The sequence below is a fragment of the Cottoperca gobio genome, chromosome 1, assembly GCF_900634415.1.
Source record: "Cottoperca gobio chromosome 1, fCotGob3.1, whole genome shotgun sequence".
Classification (NCBI taxonomy): Eukaryota; Metazoa; Chordata; class Actinopteri; order Perciformes; family Bovichtidae; genus Cottoperca; species Cottoperca gobio.
This window is the reverse complement of record NC_041355.1, coordinates 14,748,249-14,763,255: the sequence shown is the minus strand read 5'-3', so window position 1 is coordinate 14,763,255 and position 15,007 is coordinate 14,748,249. Positions and strand designations below refer to the sequence as shown.

Genomic DNA, 15,007 nt, shown 5'->3' with positions numbered 1-15,007 from the left:
AAACCTTCAGTGTGACACTGCTGCAACAAAAAAAACCTGCATAAGCTGTTTGCTGGTCTTTTAGATGTACCTTGTTTTCTACACTTTACTGTGTGTTTATTGTATATCATGTGTGTGTGTGTGTGTGTGTGTGTGTGTGTGTGTGTGTGTGTGTGTGTGTGTGTGTGTGTGTGTGTGTGTGTGTGTGTGTGTGTGTGTATGTGTGTGTTGTGTAACAGTATTGAGTAGTTTCTATGCAACACTTTTCATAAAAGGCACCAGACACACCACAATAGGTGAGAGGTAGAGGGATTCGGGTTAAAAGTTATTCATACACACAAAAAAACATGCAAGCATGCATGCCAAGAAAATAAATATGTGTGGGAAGTGATCATCAATGTGTGAGCACCAAGCAGTACATTTTGGGTCAGAAAGCAACAAGCAAGAGAGTAGAAAAAGAAGCACAGGGGGATTTATATGGGATGAATCATGTCAGTGAATCCATGCAGTCTGAAAAAGGCTCAGAATCTAAATCACAGAGACATCAATCCCCAAAAACAGGGGCTGGCTGTGCAGAAATAGACAGGTGCTATGGCTTATGCCATGTGATGTGAAGCCATGTGATGTGTGAGTATCACATGCATATATTGGTTTGTGTATAAGCTATATACGTTTCAGATCCTGCCCCACTCTACCCTTGAATCTCTAAGATGTATCTCTCGTGGAAATGTTTCCTTAGTACTGGCAGCAGCAGTTCTGAAGTAGACTAATAACAAATGTAACCCCTAACCCTCATAAAAAGGGAAAATAAAATAGACTGAGAATACATTTCAGTAATTGTATGTGATTTCTGGAATTTCTGAGGGGCTGTGAGGGGCAGTCAGACTTTAACTACAGCTGAGCAGGCTGCTTGTTAAGACCTCTTTAGGTCTATTTAAAGAGTCGGCACATCTGCCCCCTGTTTGCCTTTCCAGGGCCGTAAAACCTGGAAAGTGAAAGGATTGTGAACCGTGATGAGAGAGAGGGGAGATAGTCTTTATGAGATGCACACTTAGATTGTTTGCACTGCAGACTTTAAATGAACAGAATGGGTCTTGTATATACACAAATAAACCATCTCAAGTGCTTTTTTTTTGTATTATTCTTTCCACTAGCTGGTACACTTAAGATGGTGGTCGAGAAACATAACACAGTTGTTATGGAACATTTATTAAACTGAAGCACGCACAGTAAACTGGATTATGCAATTTTCGCATGTCAGTCGCTCCAAATAGCACCGGTTTGAAATCGGAGGACGTTGATACCTAGAAATCTTCTATAACACAAGTTGACTGCAACACAGTACACTCATGTTCACCGAAAGAAAAGCTTGTGCTTAAAGCTTTATCTTGAAGGATACCAAGAAGAAAAAAAGAAGAAACCTCAACATTTCCACAAAGTATGTGGTGTCTACTTTCCCATGTACCTCATACATATTACTTTTTAAGAGGTGGATAAAATGTGTTTTTTTGGGGGTGGGATTCTCACCTTTCCCACAATATTTGACACAATATTTAGATAGATAAAGCAGTGTTCTTTACTGAAAATATATATGGCCAAAATGCAATCACTAGACGCAAAGTTACATCATGAAATTGTTCCCCAACATGAAGTGAAACTGCTGAACTGAAAACATGTATGTTGTGTCGTGCTGCTTACTGTATATATTATGCTTTGTTCTTGGCATATCTTTTGAGTAAGGTCCAAAATACTTACAATTTACAATTTCTATCTTGGCATACACGTGTTGAATATTTTCTGTTTTTGGTCTTTTAATTAAGGGACAGGCAGGAAACTAATAACCCCATCACATATAACAAGAACCCCTCTGTGGTTAGCAGTCCGTCATCAACACAACGCTCCACTTTGTAGCGACAATTAAAATTCTTGTTGCCTCATTTCCCACATCACAGTGTCTACTTAAGACCTACTTGCTAACTGTTAATACTTTGGCATCATATCCCAAAGTCATGGCTTTAATAATCACAACTCAAATGCTCTGGAATATTTTTTTAGCAGACTGGCCTCTGCCTTCCAGAGGTAAGTGAGTGTGCAGAAGTCAAGAGTTAAACTGTGTGTGTTGTCGAGTTCAGTCTGGCTGGAATGGCGGTAGGAAAGGCATCATAAAGGCTGCACTTGTAAGACTTGTGAGAGAGACTGACTAACATTTAAAATGAGCATTATGAGATGTGATGTTCAAATGACCCCTGAAAACAAAACAAATACAATGCAGTTATGTGCAGCTAAGTGGTTCACTTGGGCTAAGTGGCTTTAAAACCTGTCTTTAGCAAAGAAATTGTTTAGAGACTTTTCTTTATGGAATGCAATACCCTTCTAAAATGTAATACAGGATTAATATAACGTGGGTTCCTATGGTTCAGCTGGCTACAACTACTGTATATCATGTGCAGTCCTCGTTACAGTCAGTTGATTTCACCATTACAACTAGGGTTGTGCGATGGTTACCAAATTGGCATACAGTACGACGATGTCCAAAGTGAAACATCGCGATGGACCAGAATATTGATATTGTTGTAGGCTAAAAGGTGCTGTAATTTTAACCGATCGAACTATGATGATATGTGTCTTTTAAGTCACAACGCTGAGCTCAGTGGTCGATGCCAGTCAGCCATCGGCAATGGACAATAGCATCGTTCATCAGGCCAACACTAATTACAACACGTCATCCGTCTGTCCTAAAGCTGCCATAACTTCTTTGCAGGCCGTTGGCTCTGTGAAAAACAACCACTATTGGAGGACTGTTGTCTGTAAACACGTACACACACATGTTACTGTTTAAAACAGTCTATCGCCACCATTGCACAAAATGACTGAGTCACAAAGAGAAAAAAGGAACATAAACTGTTCAAATACATTCAGAATGACAGAAATGAGAAATTAGTAGTACGCAATTTATTTTAGCACTTAAATGGATCAAAGCTCATGCCTCAAAATATTAATTGAGATTTATGGAGACACTGCAAAACGCAAGAAAAACAAAACACATTATAGTCTGATTAAAAAACATGGATTTTAATTTAATCCTTTCAGATAAACTGACTGCCTGGAACCTTCAGTGTGATTAACAATCCCGTTATCTAAATGAATAGATAAGAACATCTCTCTTCTTGTTCCAACAAAAATGATTCCTCTCTTCCCCTCTGTTTCCCTGTGCACAATGAACACACACACACACACACACACACACACACACACACACAAACACACACGCACACACAAACACACAAACACTTCCGCCAGTCAATACATCTTAGCAGGCATTTTCGCTCCCTAATCCTCTAAATCACACTACAAATCAGCCATGGGCCGGGCTGACTCAGTTGAAGAGGACACTAAAAAAGGGGAAAATACACACACACACACACACACACACACAAACACAAACACACACTGTGTGAGCAAGAAAATCAATCCTCACTTGGTTTTTCAGAGAAGGGTTGAGAATGTGACCTACGTTCACTTTCCAAACATGTGAGGGAGAGTAATTCTGTCCTGATATCCTACCTCCCCACTCTCACTCCTTTTCTCCTCACTGACACACACACACACACACACACACTTTCTTTATCACACTGCTGCGAGCGGCTGAGACTCACTAAACATCAACCTTCACTGTGAAGCTATTAAAATAAGACGTGGAGTTTATTAGCTTCATTTCAGCCGACAATCAGCGATTTGATGATCGCGGTGTTCCTTCATCACGATTCCCTGGTGTGGAAGTGACAGAGGAAATACTGACCTCACATCTTTCCCCAGGCTTGTAGAGGACCGCTGTCGCCTTGAAAAGCGTGCTCCTACGAGGAACTCAACCTACTGGGAACTGAGACAAACTGGCTAATTTTCCGGCTGACACCAGCGCAGTTCTGAATCCGTGCAATTGCCCTAGAATGGCCGTCGTGGGAGTTATTCAGTACTGTATTTGTGTGGTAGATAGTTCTACCTGGAAAGAACTGCGCTTGAGCTGCTACCTTTATCTGGAAAGATCATTTACAGTACGCTTCATACTTGCCACTTAAATAATAATAAAGCCACAAATCCATTTTGTTTGAACATCAAGGGCTTCTGCGATCAGAATAGGTCTATTAGCTGAAATATTTCAAATTTAAATATCCTTGCTCAAATGTCTTAAGAGATGTGTGCCCATCGGCGTCTTTGTTTTATCGACTTAAATACATTTGCCGCTGCTAGGAGGCTAATTGCTACACACAGTGGGGTGGGAGCCATCAAGGGATTAAAAAAACATGATTTTCTTCCTTGTGTCTCAGTAGGAATCTTGGGGGGGGACATACAGTACTGCCTTGTGCAACTTGTAATGGACACAACGAGAGACGGCTATAGTTCTTTAATTGAAGGTTATTTTTAAAAGAAATCGGTGCAGACATTCACGGTTCCCAGACGACGAGTCCTGAAGACTTTGGTGGCCCCTGACTTTTCCTCTAGCAGCAACATGAGGTTGATATTTGTGGTTTTGAGTGAAATATCTCTCTAACTATTGGATGAATTGCCGTGAAATTTGATACAGACATTCATGTTCCCTCAGCTTTACTCTGTGTTAAGTGCCAATTATAAAATGTTAGCATGCTAACAAGCTAATACAAGATGTTGAACATGGTAAACAATATACCTGCTTAACATCAGCATGTAAGCATTGTTGTTGTTAGCATGTTAGCATGCTGACAATTAGCTTAAAAAGCACTGCTGTCACTAAGTACAGCCTCACAGAGCTGCTAGTCTTAGTTTTGTTAAAAAACACAAAGCATAATCTTATATTGCTGGCGTCAGAGAAGACACAAACATCCTATGTGGCATTTCATCGACATGGGTCATTCTAATTAGCTGCATTTGGTCATATCTGCTGCATTTCCTCTGTATTTAAACCTAATGATTAATAAGAATAAAAAGCCCCCATTAAATCAAACTCTGGCAACATTCGACTAACTAAAAGCAATATCTTAGTAATTATGTTTACCTGGAACATCAGCCTGTTTACCTTTACATTATTGTGTCTACGCTGAAACATGGAAGAAAGAGCTTAGAGATAAGTCCCAGGCTTGAGAGAAGGTAAGGTTCCATCATATGCCTCATTATTTGACAGTTATCCTCGGGATGGTCTTTCACTATAATCACTATAATCCACTCCGCTATGGGGGTAATGGTAGGGATAGATGGAAGTGGTTACCATAGAAACGAGTGACGATAATGAAGTGTGTCAGCATATAGCTATGTATAGCCGGTCTAATTTGTGTGTATGGGTATGTGGGCTGAGCAGATAGTTCTTCCAAAGATGCATTGCACCTGTGTGTGGGCTGAAGGCATAGCAGAACAGCATGATGACCAGTGCGCGCGAGTGTATTCTTATCCCGAGTGTAAAAGTATCCTCCGTAACACACGGCGGAAGCAAAGCGTTCGAAACTTTCTAAAAGCAAGTACAAAGTAGGTTGTATAATAGATGATATGTTAAACAGCACACTGCATTTTGTGCACACATGTAAGCATTGACACACCTAAAGACTTAAGTCTGATCTGCTTCACTTCAAGAGCCAAAGTCATTCAGATAGCTTTGGAAAACAAACTACACATTCGACCAGTGGCGACCAGTAACATCATTGTAATGCGTCTGTAATCCACATGCACACACACACAATATTAAATGTGACTACTCAAGTTTCTCTCCACTGCTGTCTACATTTATTTTTATTTTTAAATTCAATTTGATCAGATGACAACTCACGCTTCATTGCCTCAGGTGGTAAAAGCTCGTCAGAAATAAAAGGCAAACAGTTAACAATACAGCCAAAGCCCTAATCAGTGTCAGACCACACACTACATGGCTGGCCGCTGATACCGTAACCAAATACATACAAGGCCTCTTTAAAGCCATTTTCACGCTCAAGTGATAGCATTATCAATGCAACATTTGCTGAAGCACTAGAGATATTATAAGTTTAAATAAGTTCATGCTTTGAGCACCACGATCAAATCAAATCAAATCAAATTTATTTGTATAGCCCAATATCACAAATTATACATTTGTCTCAGTGTGCTTTACAGACTGTACAGGTTACGACACCCTCTGTCCTTAGACCCTCGCATCGCACAAAGAAAAACTTCCTAAAAGAAAGAATGTTTGTGTGGAGCTTGTGATAATGTTTCTCCTAGGCCTCTTGAAGACATATCAAGGTTATATTCAGGGCTGACCAGAGGATTAAAGTACAATAGGAAAAATGGACACTTGGTGGTGTCTTGAATGATTTTCATGGTTTGCTGCATTAACACTTGATTTGCTGTCAAACGCCAGTGTTTGCTGTGTTTGGTCACTTTTGGACATTGAAGCAACAGAAGGTCTGGGTCTTGTGTAAATGTATGCTTTTTCTTCTCTTCTCCCAAAAGTTACAGTACAATTGCAAAGCCTATATTTGAGTGGGTGGAGTGTGTTATATATTCAGGCGCCCTTGAACAAATCAAGTGGAGGCCAATAGTCCTGGTTAATGGTCCATGTTAGAGGGGCAGCTCATAACTTGATGGAAAAGCATTTCGGATTCTGAATGCAAACAAAAAGTGCAGCGTTAAAAATACATTCAGGGACTACCTACAGGGAAAAACACACACAAATCATAATAGTGTTTATAATCCCCCTTTCTAAACCATTTCTCTGCATCACAGCCAGAATCCAAATTCACTTACTGCTATGTTTGTTGTATTGTTATCTCCAACACTTTATTCTGACAGCAAAGCGATGCGTTTACTCTGTTTACCGTATTAAACCCTCCTTTGCTTCTGGCAGGGATCTGTTCAATAATTTAGGGGTTGTGGAAATTTGGTTGTGGCAGGACAAATAATAATGGGATGGCCTACAGAGTGTGCGTGAGCCAGTCAAAGCCATCACTGCGAAGTGTAGGAGCTGTTGTGGAGGGCAGAGCGCCACCGATTTAGAGATAAGTAATTTGTTAGCGATGTGAATAATGGCTCACTTCTCACGGTGCAATAGGCTCCAATTAATAACTGTTGAAACACGTGGGTGTAGCATATAAAGGGTTACCTACTCACATATACAGCTTTCTTAAAACCTCCGTTTTAAAGGCCCCTCAGTTGCGACCAAGAAATGCGGACTACTTTTCTTGAAATTGAAGTATCCAACACATCCCAAGGTTAATTGCGTGCCAGTGACGATTGACCAAAAAGAGAATATGGCGTCCCCAAATCCAGCCTGAGATACATCATGCGCCGGCAGTGAAGCATCTCTTTTTCCTCTAATAAATGGTAAAACAAAATATAATTTAATTTTAATTCCTGGCTCCATTTCTGCTAAGTTAGCTGTGTCCTGGGGAAATGTACCTTTACAACACCAACTATTGCCAATTATAGAGCAAACCAACGAGCCGTTATAGACCAAAAGAAAAAATGTGTACACTTGTCAGCTCCTGTGTGTGAATCTGCAATGTCACTGTTTGTATGCACAGCTGGGTATTGCTCAAACAGACAGTGAACCCATCACAATGTAGCCGAAATATAATATACCACATGACTAGATCTGTTTTTTCCCCCAGGTCTCAACAGTATATGATTAATATGAAACATGAGTATCACATCACTACATCATAATCGATTTATGTCATAATTTCTGACGCTGTATGACTTCCCTGGGAGCACAAGTATCACCTTGTTGCCATTGGCACAGACTTTCCACGCGTCACTACTTAAGAAGAAACACATCCAGGCAAAGAATAAACTATTCCATGTATCCTGTCAGGGTTGCTCTCCCAAAGCCTGTGAAATCTCATCTGATAAACAACAAAGAAATGTGCGCTTGTAGGTGCTTGGCAGAGTGCACCAAATGAATGTATGTAATGTCAAGTGTTGTAAAAGAGGCTGTGAAGCTTCATCACTCGCAAAAATTCCATTAACACACCCTCATCTTCTGTCTAGCCTCTTACCATATTTGTACATATTTGGATGACTTTCATTTTATACAAAAAGGTCCTCCATTTACAAGTATACTAGGCTGGTTATACGACAAATTCGCTGAAAGCTAAACGTTTTAATTCTAATCTCAGCTTGCTGTTTCAGCCATTCCCAAGATACAGTGTAAGCATGTGAACCCACAGTAACAACAGGTAAACAGCGTCCGAGAAGACGTCCACATTGAAAACAGAGAGACAAAAGTGGCTTTAAAGAATCAGCTGCTTTGTCTCTATTTTCAGCCGCACGTTACAGATTTAGCAGCCGCCTTCAGACTGTGGCTGCTAGAAAACGTCATTTATCCCTCCTGTGATTTGCTGGTGCAGCGGAGAGATGTTGTCCTCCATGGTGACACAAGGCAGTTTCATACTATAATAATTAACTTCCAAAAACGTGCTATTATCCACAGTGAATAAACCCGGTTGGTCGTCAAGTTATTATTTTTATAGAAAAAATGATAACAGTTATAGCAAATTGATGTTTCATTAAGGAGGGAAACGAACGTCAAACACTGCCAGTGAAAGCTGATTGGTTCTTTTTTTCAAAAAGCCATCATCAGGCTTTTACTCTCTTTCAGTATGATAGGGAACAGAGTTACACTTCACCAGCTCACTGAGCTCACAGCCTTTTCTGTTGATACGGTACACTCACACGAGCACACGAGCTCACACAGCCATCTAGGAAATGAGAATGGGCCTCATTCGAGGATAATGGTCCATCACAACCCATGATGGTTTCCTCTAGAAGAGTAAATGGCAGTAAATGGGATGGTGATTGAATCACAGCATTGTCATGTATACCAGATGGCACAAAAAAAAACCGCATTGCACCTTACCATGACACCAAAGGAACAAATGGCGTCTAACAGAATCCATTTCCTAAACAAACCAGAGGAGTGGATGGGAGGGGTCTGAACATAAACTGAGAAAACTATCAGAGAAGACATCGTGACTAGCTTGGAAACCTTGGAGATGTTATGTCATATTTAGGTTTGGTTAGTAAGCGGGGAGCTAAGAGTTCAATCTGAATTCCGACAGAGGATCCCCAGTGTTTGCAAAACATCCACCTAAATGACTATAACCCCCGACATCCCTCTGTGAACAGGGACAAGAGAGGATCATTTCCCTACGAGGTCAGTAAAGTCTCACTTTACACAACTTTATATTACATTTAATTACATCATGTAGTCTAAATGCAGGAACACCAAGCCCTCCAAGAACACTGTCTTCTTTAATTACCTTGCCTGAATGAAACAGTTTGATTTGTCTGGAAAGAATCCCGTCCTTGCTGAGCTTTAGTACGTTTGTTCTCACTGCTTTTCAGCTCCCCCAGCCTCTGGATACATGAGATGAGCTGCTGGCGTCATGGAAACATGCTCCGTGATTGAACAAAGGCAACCAATCTTGTTAAAGAGCCCTTTTTACAAAAGAGCTTTTAACAAACCAGGAATCGCCGAAATAAACCTGAATAAAGTAACCAGCGAAGTGACACTTCATCCAACACTTATAAAACCCTCTTCCACTGCCTTCTGTGAGAATGTGACACAAATAACAAACCGTTTTCATCCACTTGATAGTGCCATGGAAGGTAGTGTTAAATTGTCAATGTCATGCTTGAGGGCTGAGACCATGTCTGTACAACATGAACACGTCCATTTACATCTATAACAGATAATCCCTTGTGGGTGAAAGCATAACATGACACAGCAGTTCTAATCCTATTACAGTACTTCATGGGTCCACTACAATACAATACCACTGCATCAGGTGCATTTCTGCGTGCAAATGGTTTTCTGTGTTGTGCGTCAGTGTGGTCTCCCGAGTGCAGACGCATATGTGCATCTTGAACCACACAGTGCGAGACCAAATGAGGCTCTAGTAATGTGTATGAACCATATGGGGGGTTTTGACAAACGTGGGGCGCATTACATTATATTCATTCTCTTTAGAATTCTGGCGAGACCGTAACTTGCAGAGACGCTTTTAAAAATGCCAGCGTGAGCCAGCGTGAGCAGCGTGAGCCAGCAAACACAGCGTCTTTTTCAGCATTCATCCGGACATTCATCCAAGCAGCATGCTCCACATCCTCCCATTTATACAGCCATCCATGCTAGAGTCAAACTATCCTCTCAGGCGGCCAATATCACCTTTGTACAACATGCAAAGTGGAAACAGAGGAGCCATCTATAATTCTTGGGTTGAACCAACTGTTTTGAGGTCTGCTGAATAGGCCCATATTGTAATCAAGTACTTCACTGATTTGAAAGAGAAATCCTGGTGGTCAGTAATGGTTACACCTTTTGTGGATGTTTAATTAATCAAGCTTTCAATGGGTGTCTTTCACTGGCATTCGCTGAATATGTCATTATGCTTAATCATATGGTTAATGGAAGAAAATAAGAGCCTGGCCTTCTGCAAAAAGGACCTGCTTCAGTTTAGTTTTTATTCCTGTGAAAACCACATTCAGCCGATACCCTCCGAGTGTGAGCACAATTCTAAGCGGTCTCTGTTGTCCTTTTTTCACCGCGCAGACGAAGCTCTTAGTGTGAAGTCAAAGTTGTGAAGAAAACTTCAGATTCATCAACCAAGGCCACGTTAAGGGCGAATACAGGTTTTGAAAGCAGGTGTGCTTGGAGGAGACGCACACAGTGACTCAGGTCAGCCAAAGGTTGGGCGATGTCAGCATTTTTCTCGTGAGCTTGAAAAAGGGCACGTCAGCCAAAGACAGGGAGGTGTAAGTGAGAGCTGCTGCAGCAGAGAGAGAGACATAATGGTCGACAGACACAGAGAGCAGGAGAAGGAAACACACCTATCTGTGTCTTCTGTGATGCATCACTTCTCTAACCCTCCCAGGGACAAATATGGGGACGCTGGCTGATGAATGGCTCCACTCACAGGTGAAGAACAGAGCAGATTTCTCCCCAAGGGACTGAAAAGGGGTAATGATTATTTATTCGCTAAGTGGTTCTGGTTAGAGTTACAACTAAATCTTGTCTGAGATGGAACTTTAAACCAATACTCAAAACACAGAAGCTAAACTGTGACTGAGCTCCTTAAAAGTTTCAGACTTTATCCAGACCTGAATTCCTTGATTTGGTTATATTGAGACATCCAGGACCTTCTTATTACGCAATAATAAGTCCAATTTCAAAACCTAGACGAAAGAATGCCGTTTATTTTCATATTTCAGATGTTCCAGGAAGGATAATACTATTTTGGTAAAGTGTCAACATTTGTACGTCATGAGAAGTACAACGAAATGAATGAGCAAGTTGGCAACCGTGCCAGAAACGATTAGCAACGTAGGCTAATTTCCCACCCTGCCCTTAAACTTTCTTGGTTTTCACAATGAGAGCTGATTACTCTGTTTCCAGTCGTTACGGTTGAGTCATTACCTCGATGTTTTTGTTGGAAGTATGAATGAAGAATGAAGTAATGGAGGGAAAAGGCAGCAGTTACATGCCAGGCAAACACATCCAGACAGGCAAGAGATGATTAAGAGCACAGAGAACGCAGGCTCACAGCAGAACAGCTCACACACTCTGGTATTGCTAAACGATTTCTTCAGTGCGTATGGTGTTTGTTAAACGTTGTATAAACACTGCACGGATAGCCGGTCCAACATCTGCAGTTATAAGGGTGTGATGACGCAACACAGCCGAGGAGCAGACAGTAATCTCTTCCCAGAGACGATACACAGTGAGACGTGACCTTGCGTGTCCCCATGACTTCAAATCTAAGCGAGCACACACAGTGTATTAGTGCATGACCCTGGGGGATTTCAAAGACAAAAAAAAATCTCCCGGAACTTCCCGCATTACCCCCACTCCTCCTCCCCTCTTCTCTTTCCATCCTCTCTGCCACCCTTCTGTCCCCCGTCCTCTAAACCTCTCAGCAGACGTCACCAAGTAGTTTATCCTTACTCGGCATCCATCCATTCCTTCTTTCATGCCCTTCTTCCTCTCCCTTTGGACGGACAGGAAATGTTGACTCAACTTTTAGAAGACGAGGGATGACACTCAGCTCAATGTGTGCAGCCATGATAAGGAAGAAAAAGAGCATCAAACCACCAACTCCTCTATGTTTCTCCCCCGGACCATTAAGGAGGCTTATTTCTAAGTTAGGACTGTCAACAAACAATGACGGCCTGCTTCCTGGGATTGATCTAAATAGGCCATTATCTGCGCTAAAAGACAAATGGAAGGAGTAACGGATGGCCACTCTGCTTCTTGTTTGCTAAAATATGAGACTAATGCATCCATTTCCTTTTTTAAATGTTACAATATGAGTGCACAGTTAACAGAATTATTAGCAGCTTAAACTGGTTGGTAATCATAAATTGGACGAGCATACCCCTCTTTGGCGTGCATTGTGAAGGAAGTGGGTTTTTTCTGTGGCAATTTAATATGACAGGAAGTAGCATACATACAGTAGGTGGAAAGAAAGAAAGAGGTTAATCCATGTATCAGTAGACAACAAAAGTGAGATTATATGGTGAATTTTGAATTTTTGGTGGTGAGATAACGCCTTTGTTCAAATCTGATCGCAGATTGAGCCTTTAATTACACTGTTCTTGCTTCTCATGACAACCATCTGTTCGCAAGATCAACGGACATGACGAGCAGCCTTCGGTGAAGGCTCAAGGTTAACTTAGTGAACGGAAAATGCATGTGTGAATGCATGTGTGAATGCAAACACCCACAACACACAAACGATGTCTCGTACATACGGCAAAGGTATTGAAGATGACGAGAAAGAAGATGTGCATTTGCATTCCTCCCATGACACCCTTGTATTAGAAAATGCCTTTCTCCCTTTTGACCACAGGTTACTGGATGAGTCAGTGCTGGAACGCCTTGTGTTATAGCTCGGTGCTGTAGGAGCCTAGAGGCAGCCAGAGGATAGCACAAACTTATTGTTCTTCTTTAACTTGGCAAGAGTTTCATGTTGATGTGCAGCCATTACACCAGCCTATAAAACAAAGCAGGGATGCATCTCATACCACAGTGATCTCCTCAATTCCTAGAATGCTTTTAACAGACATTTAAAGCAGATAGCTACAGGTTATATGCTGGTGGAGATTAAAGAGAAGGAAGTTTGAAAAGATGCGTAAAAGACTTGAAAGCAAGCAATCTGCTTTCATCTCTCCCTTTCCTTTCTAAAAATAACTCTGAATTAAAAAAAAGCCCTTATTATTTGGCCATGGCACTACTTGTTCAAAGCTGTGTGATGCTTCTCCGGAGGAGAGCAAATCTCACTTGGGTTTTCATCTCAGCATCTGAATTGAGAAGGTGTCAGTGGCGACAGGGCGCTGCAGCCAGACCATTGTTCCTTCTGACTACCCGCCATCAGCAATAACAAATACATAAAAATTCAACAACAAACCCCCCAAGGATCACAACAACACAAGCCGTGGAGAAGAGTAAGAAAACAATGACATGGGTGATAATTGAAAAAAGTGATGTTGTGCTATATGACATACATGCCAGGACAAGGAAACAATCATCAATCATCTTCATCTTTCTAATTACAGACCAGAGCCGTGACACCAAATAGACAAATAGGCACAGATAATGGCTTTTTCTTTCTGATATCAATCAATGCAACACAAGTGCAACTGTTAGTCCTTTAAAACACCACTATGTGCCAAACCAATGGTCAGTGTGGGGTTCATCATGTGCAACCAAAAGGGCAGCATGGATTAAATGCTGTGCCGTTTACGTGTGATAGTGTGTGTAATGAAAGCACAACATATGGTTTTACAGTAACGTCTACGGAGCTGATCAATGAGGTAATGATGATAACAGTGAACATGATCGGTCCACTCTCCCCCATACACCTCCTATCTATAGCCTAATATATTTATATTTCATTACATTGTTTCATAGGGCTCAGAGCGAAGTGTAGTTTGTTTAGTAACTTTCTGAAACAGTCTTCAAATAGGCTTATTGAAGTTGTTTTCCTAAAGCGATGCGTAGTGACCAATAAGTACCCAAACAAAGTACCAATAAGCCCTTACAATTCCATTTAGACTTAGCGGAATGATTTTGAAAAAAGGCACCACAGAGAAATGTTAGACTTTCAAGTGACAGCAGGAGAGAAGATAGCTGAAGTACATCAAGTTCATCTTGCAGTCTTTTAAATGTAATTCTCTCACTCCATGTAACCCTCTGCTTCATGTATGGGACAGCAAACCCAAAGGTTTAGCTGTCAGAGCTGTATACACAATAGAGAACCTTAGTCGTGGTGAAAATGACACAAACAAAGTTTTTGTTTTTGTTTTTAAAGAGTAGAAAACTCACCTCCTCCACTGTGAGGGGCATGCATATCCTGTACTCCTTCAGCAACATCTTGCCCCTGTGCGCGTCTCTTGTATGTATTCACAATGTGTCAAACCAGCCAAGTAAATGTTCCCTCCGTCAGCCGACGGGATGTGTTTAATATCTGGAGACGTGTCAGCGCATGTGGGAGGATGGTTAGCCCGGGTTATGAAATATACCCCGAGTTACGGCTGAGTTCTCTCATCGGAACCAGCGGACCTCCGGCAGGGAACGTGAGGATAGCAATGAACTCGGTCCAGGATCGTCCCCTCCTTTCACGTTGATGAGTCAAGCTAAGAGCAAACAGTGCGGAACACGACCGGAACACGTAGGATTTCGGCCTTCAAAATAACAGTAGGAAATTTGTCACGTTGGGGTAAAGACACTATTTACAGTTTTAACAATCTATGTGTTAAGACTGTAACACTAAACACTCGATGATTATTACCACTTCTGCTGCTTTTGACAAATGTGTGTCCTTTTTCTATCTGTGAACTGCATGCATGCAAAATCTAGTTTCAGGTGCTTTATTATTTTGGTTTATATTGTGCTCACATGATCTATGTTCCATGATAAAGTTGTGTTTAGTCAAATCACCATAAACTAAAATGAAGTATTATTCCAGCACATAAGTACTGCTGGCACTAGACCGGGTACAGAGGGTATGTGTGGGGTCAGTAGGGGTACAAC

At 41.3% G+C, this 15,007-nt stretch overlaps 1 protein-coding gene across 2 annotated transcripts in view; it reads right to left on the bottom strand.

Annotated features, from left to right (window-relative positions):
* The window catches only part of LOC115008900 (cytoplasmic phosphatidylinositol transfer protein 1-like), a 70,763-nt gene extending 56,164 nt beyond the window's left edge, over positions 1-14,599 (bottom strand). Inside the window, exon 1 of one of the 2 annotated variants that reach the window (XM_029432798.1) lies at positions 14,300-14,599. In XM_029432798.1, the coding sequence (XP_029288658.1) occupies positions 14,300-14,347 (48 nt within the window). In that variant the 5' untranslated portion in view covers positions 14,348-14,599. The remainder of the gene's footprint in view (positions 1-14,299) is intronic. The other variant, XM_029432791.1, reaches the window with a different exon arrangement.
* Between the last annotated feature and the right edge of the window lie 408 nt (positions 14,600-15,007).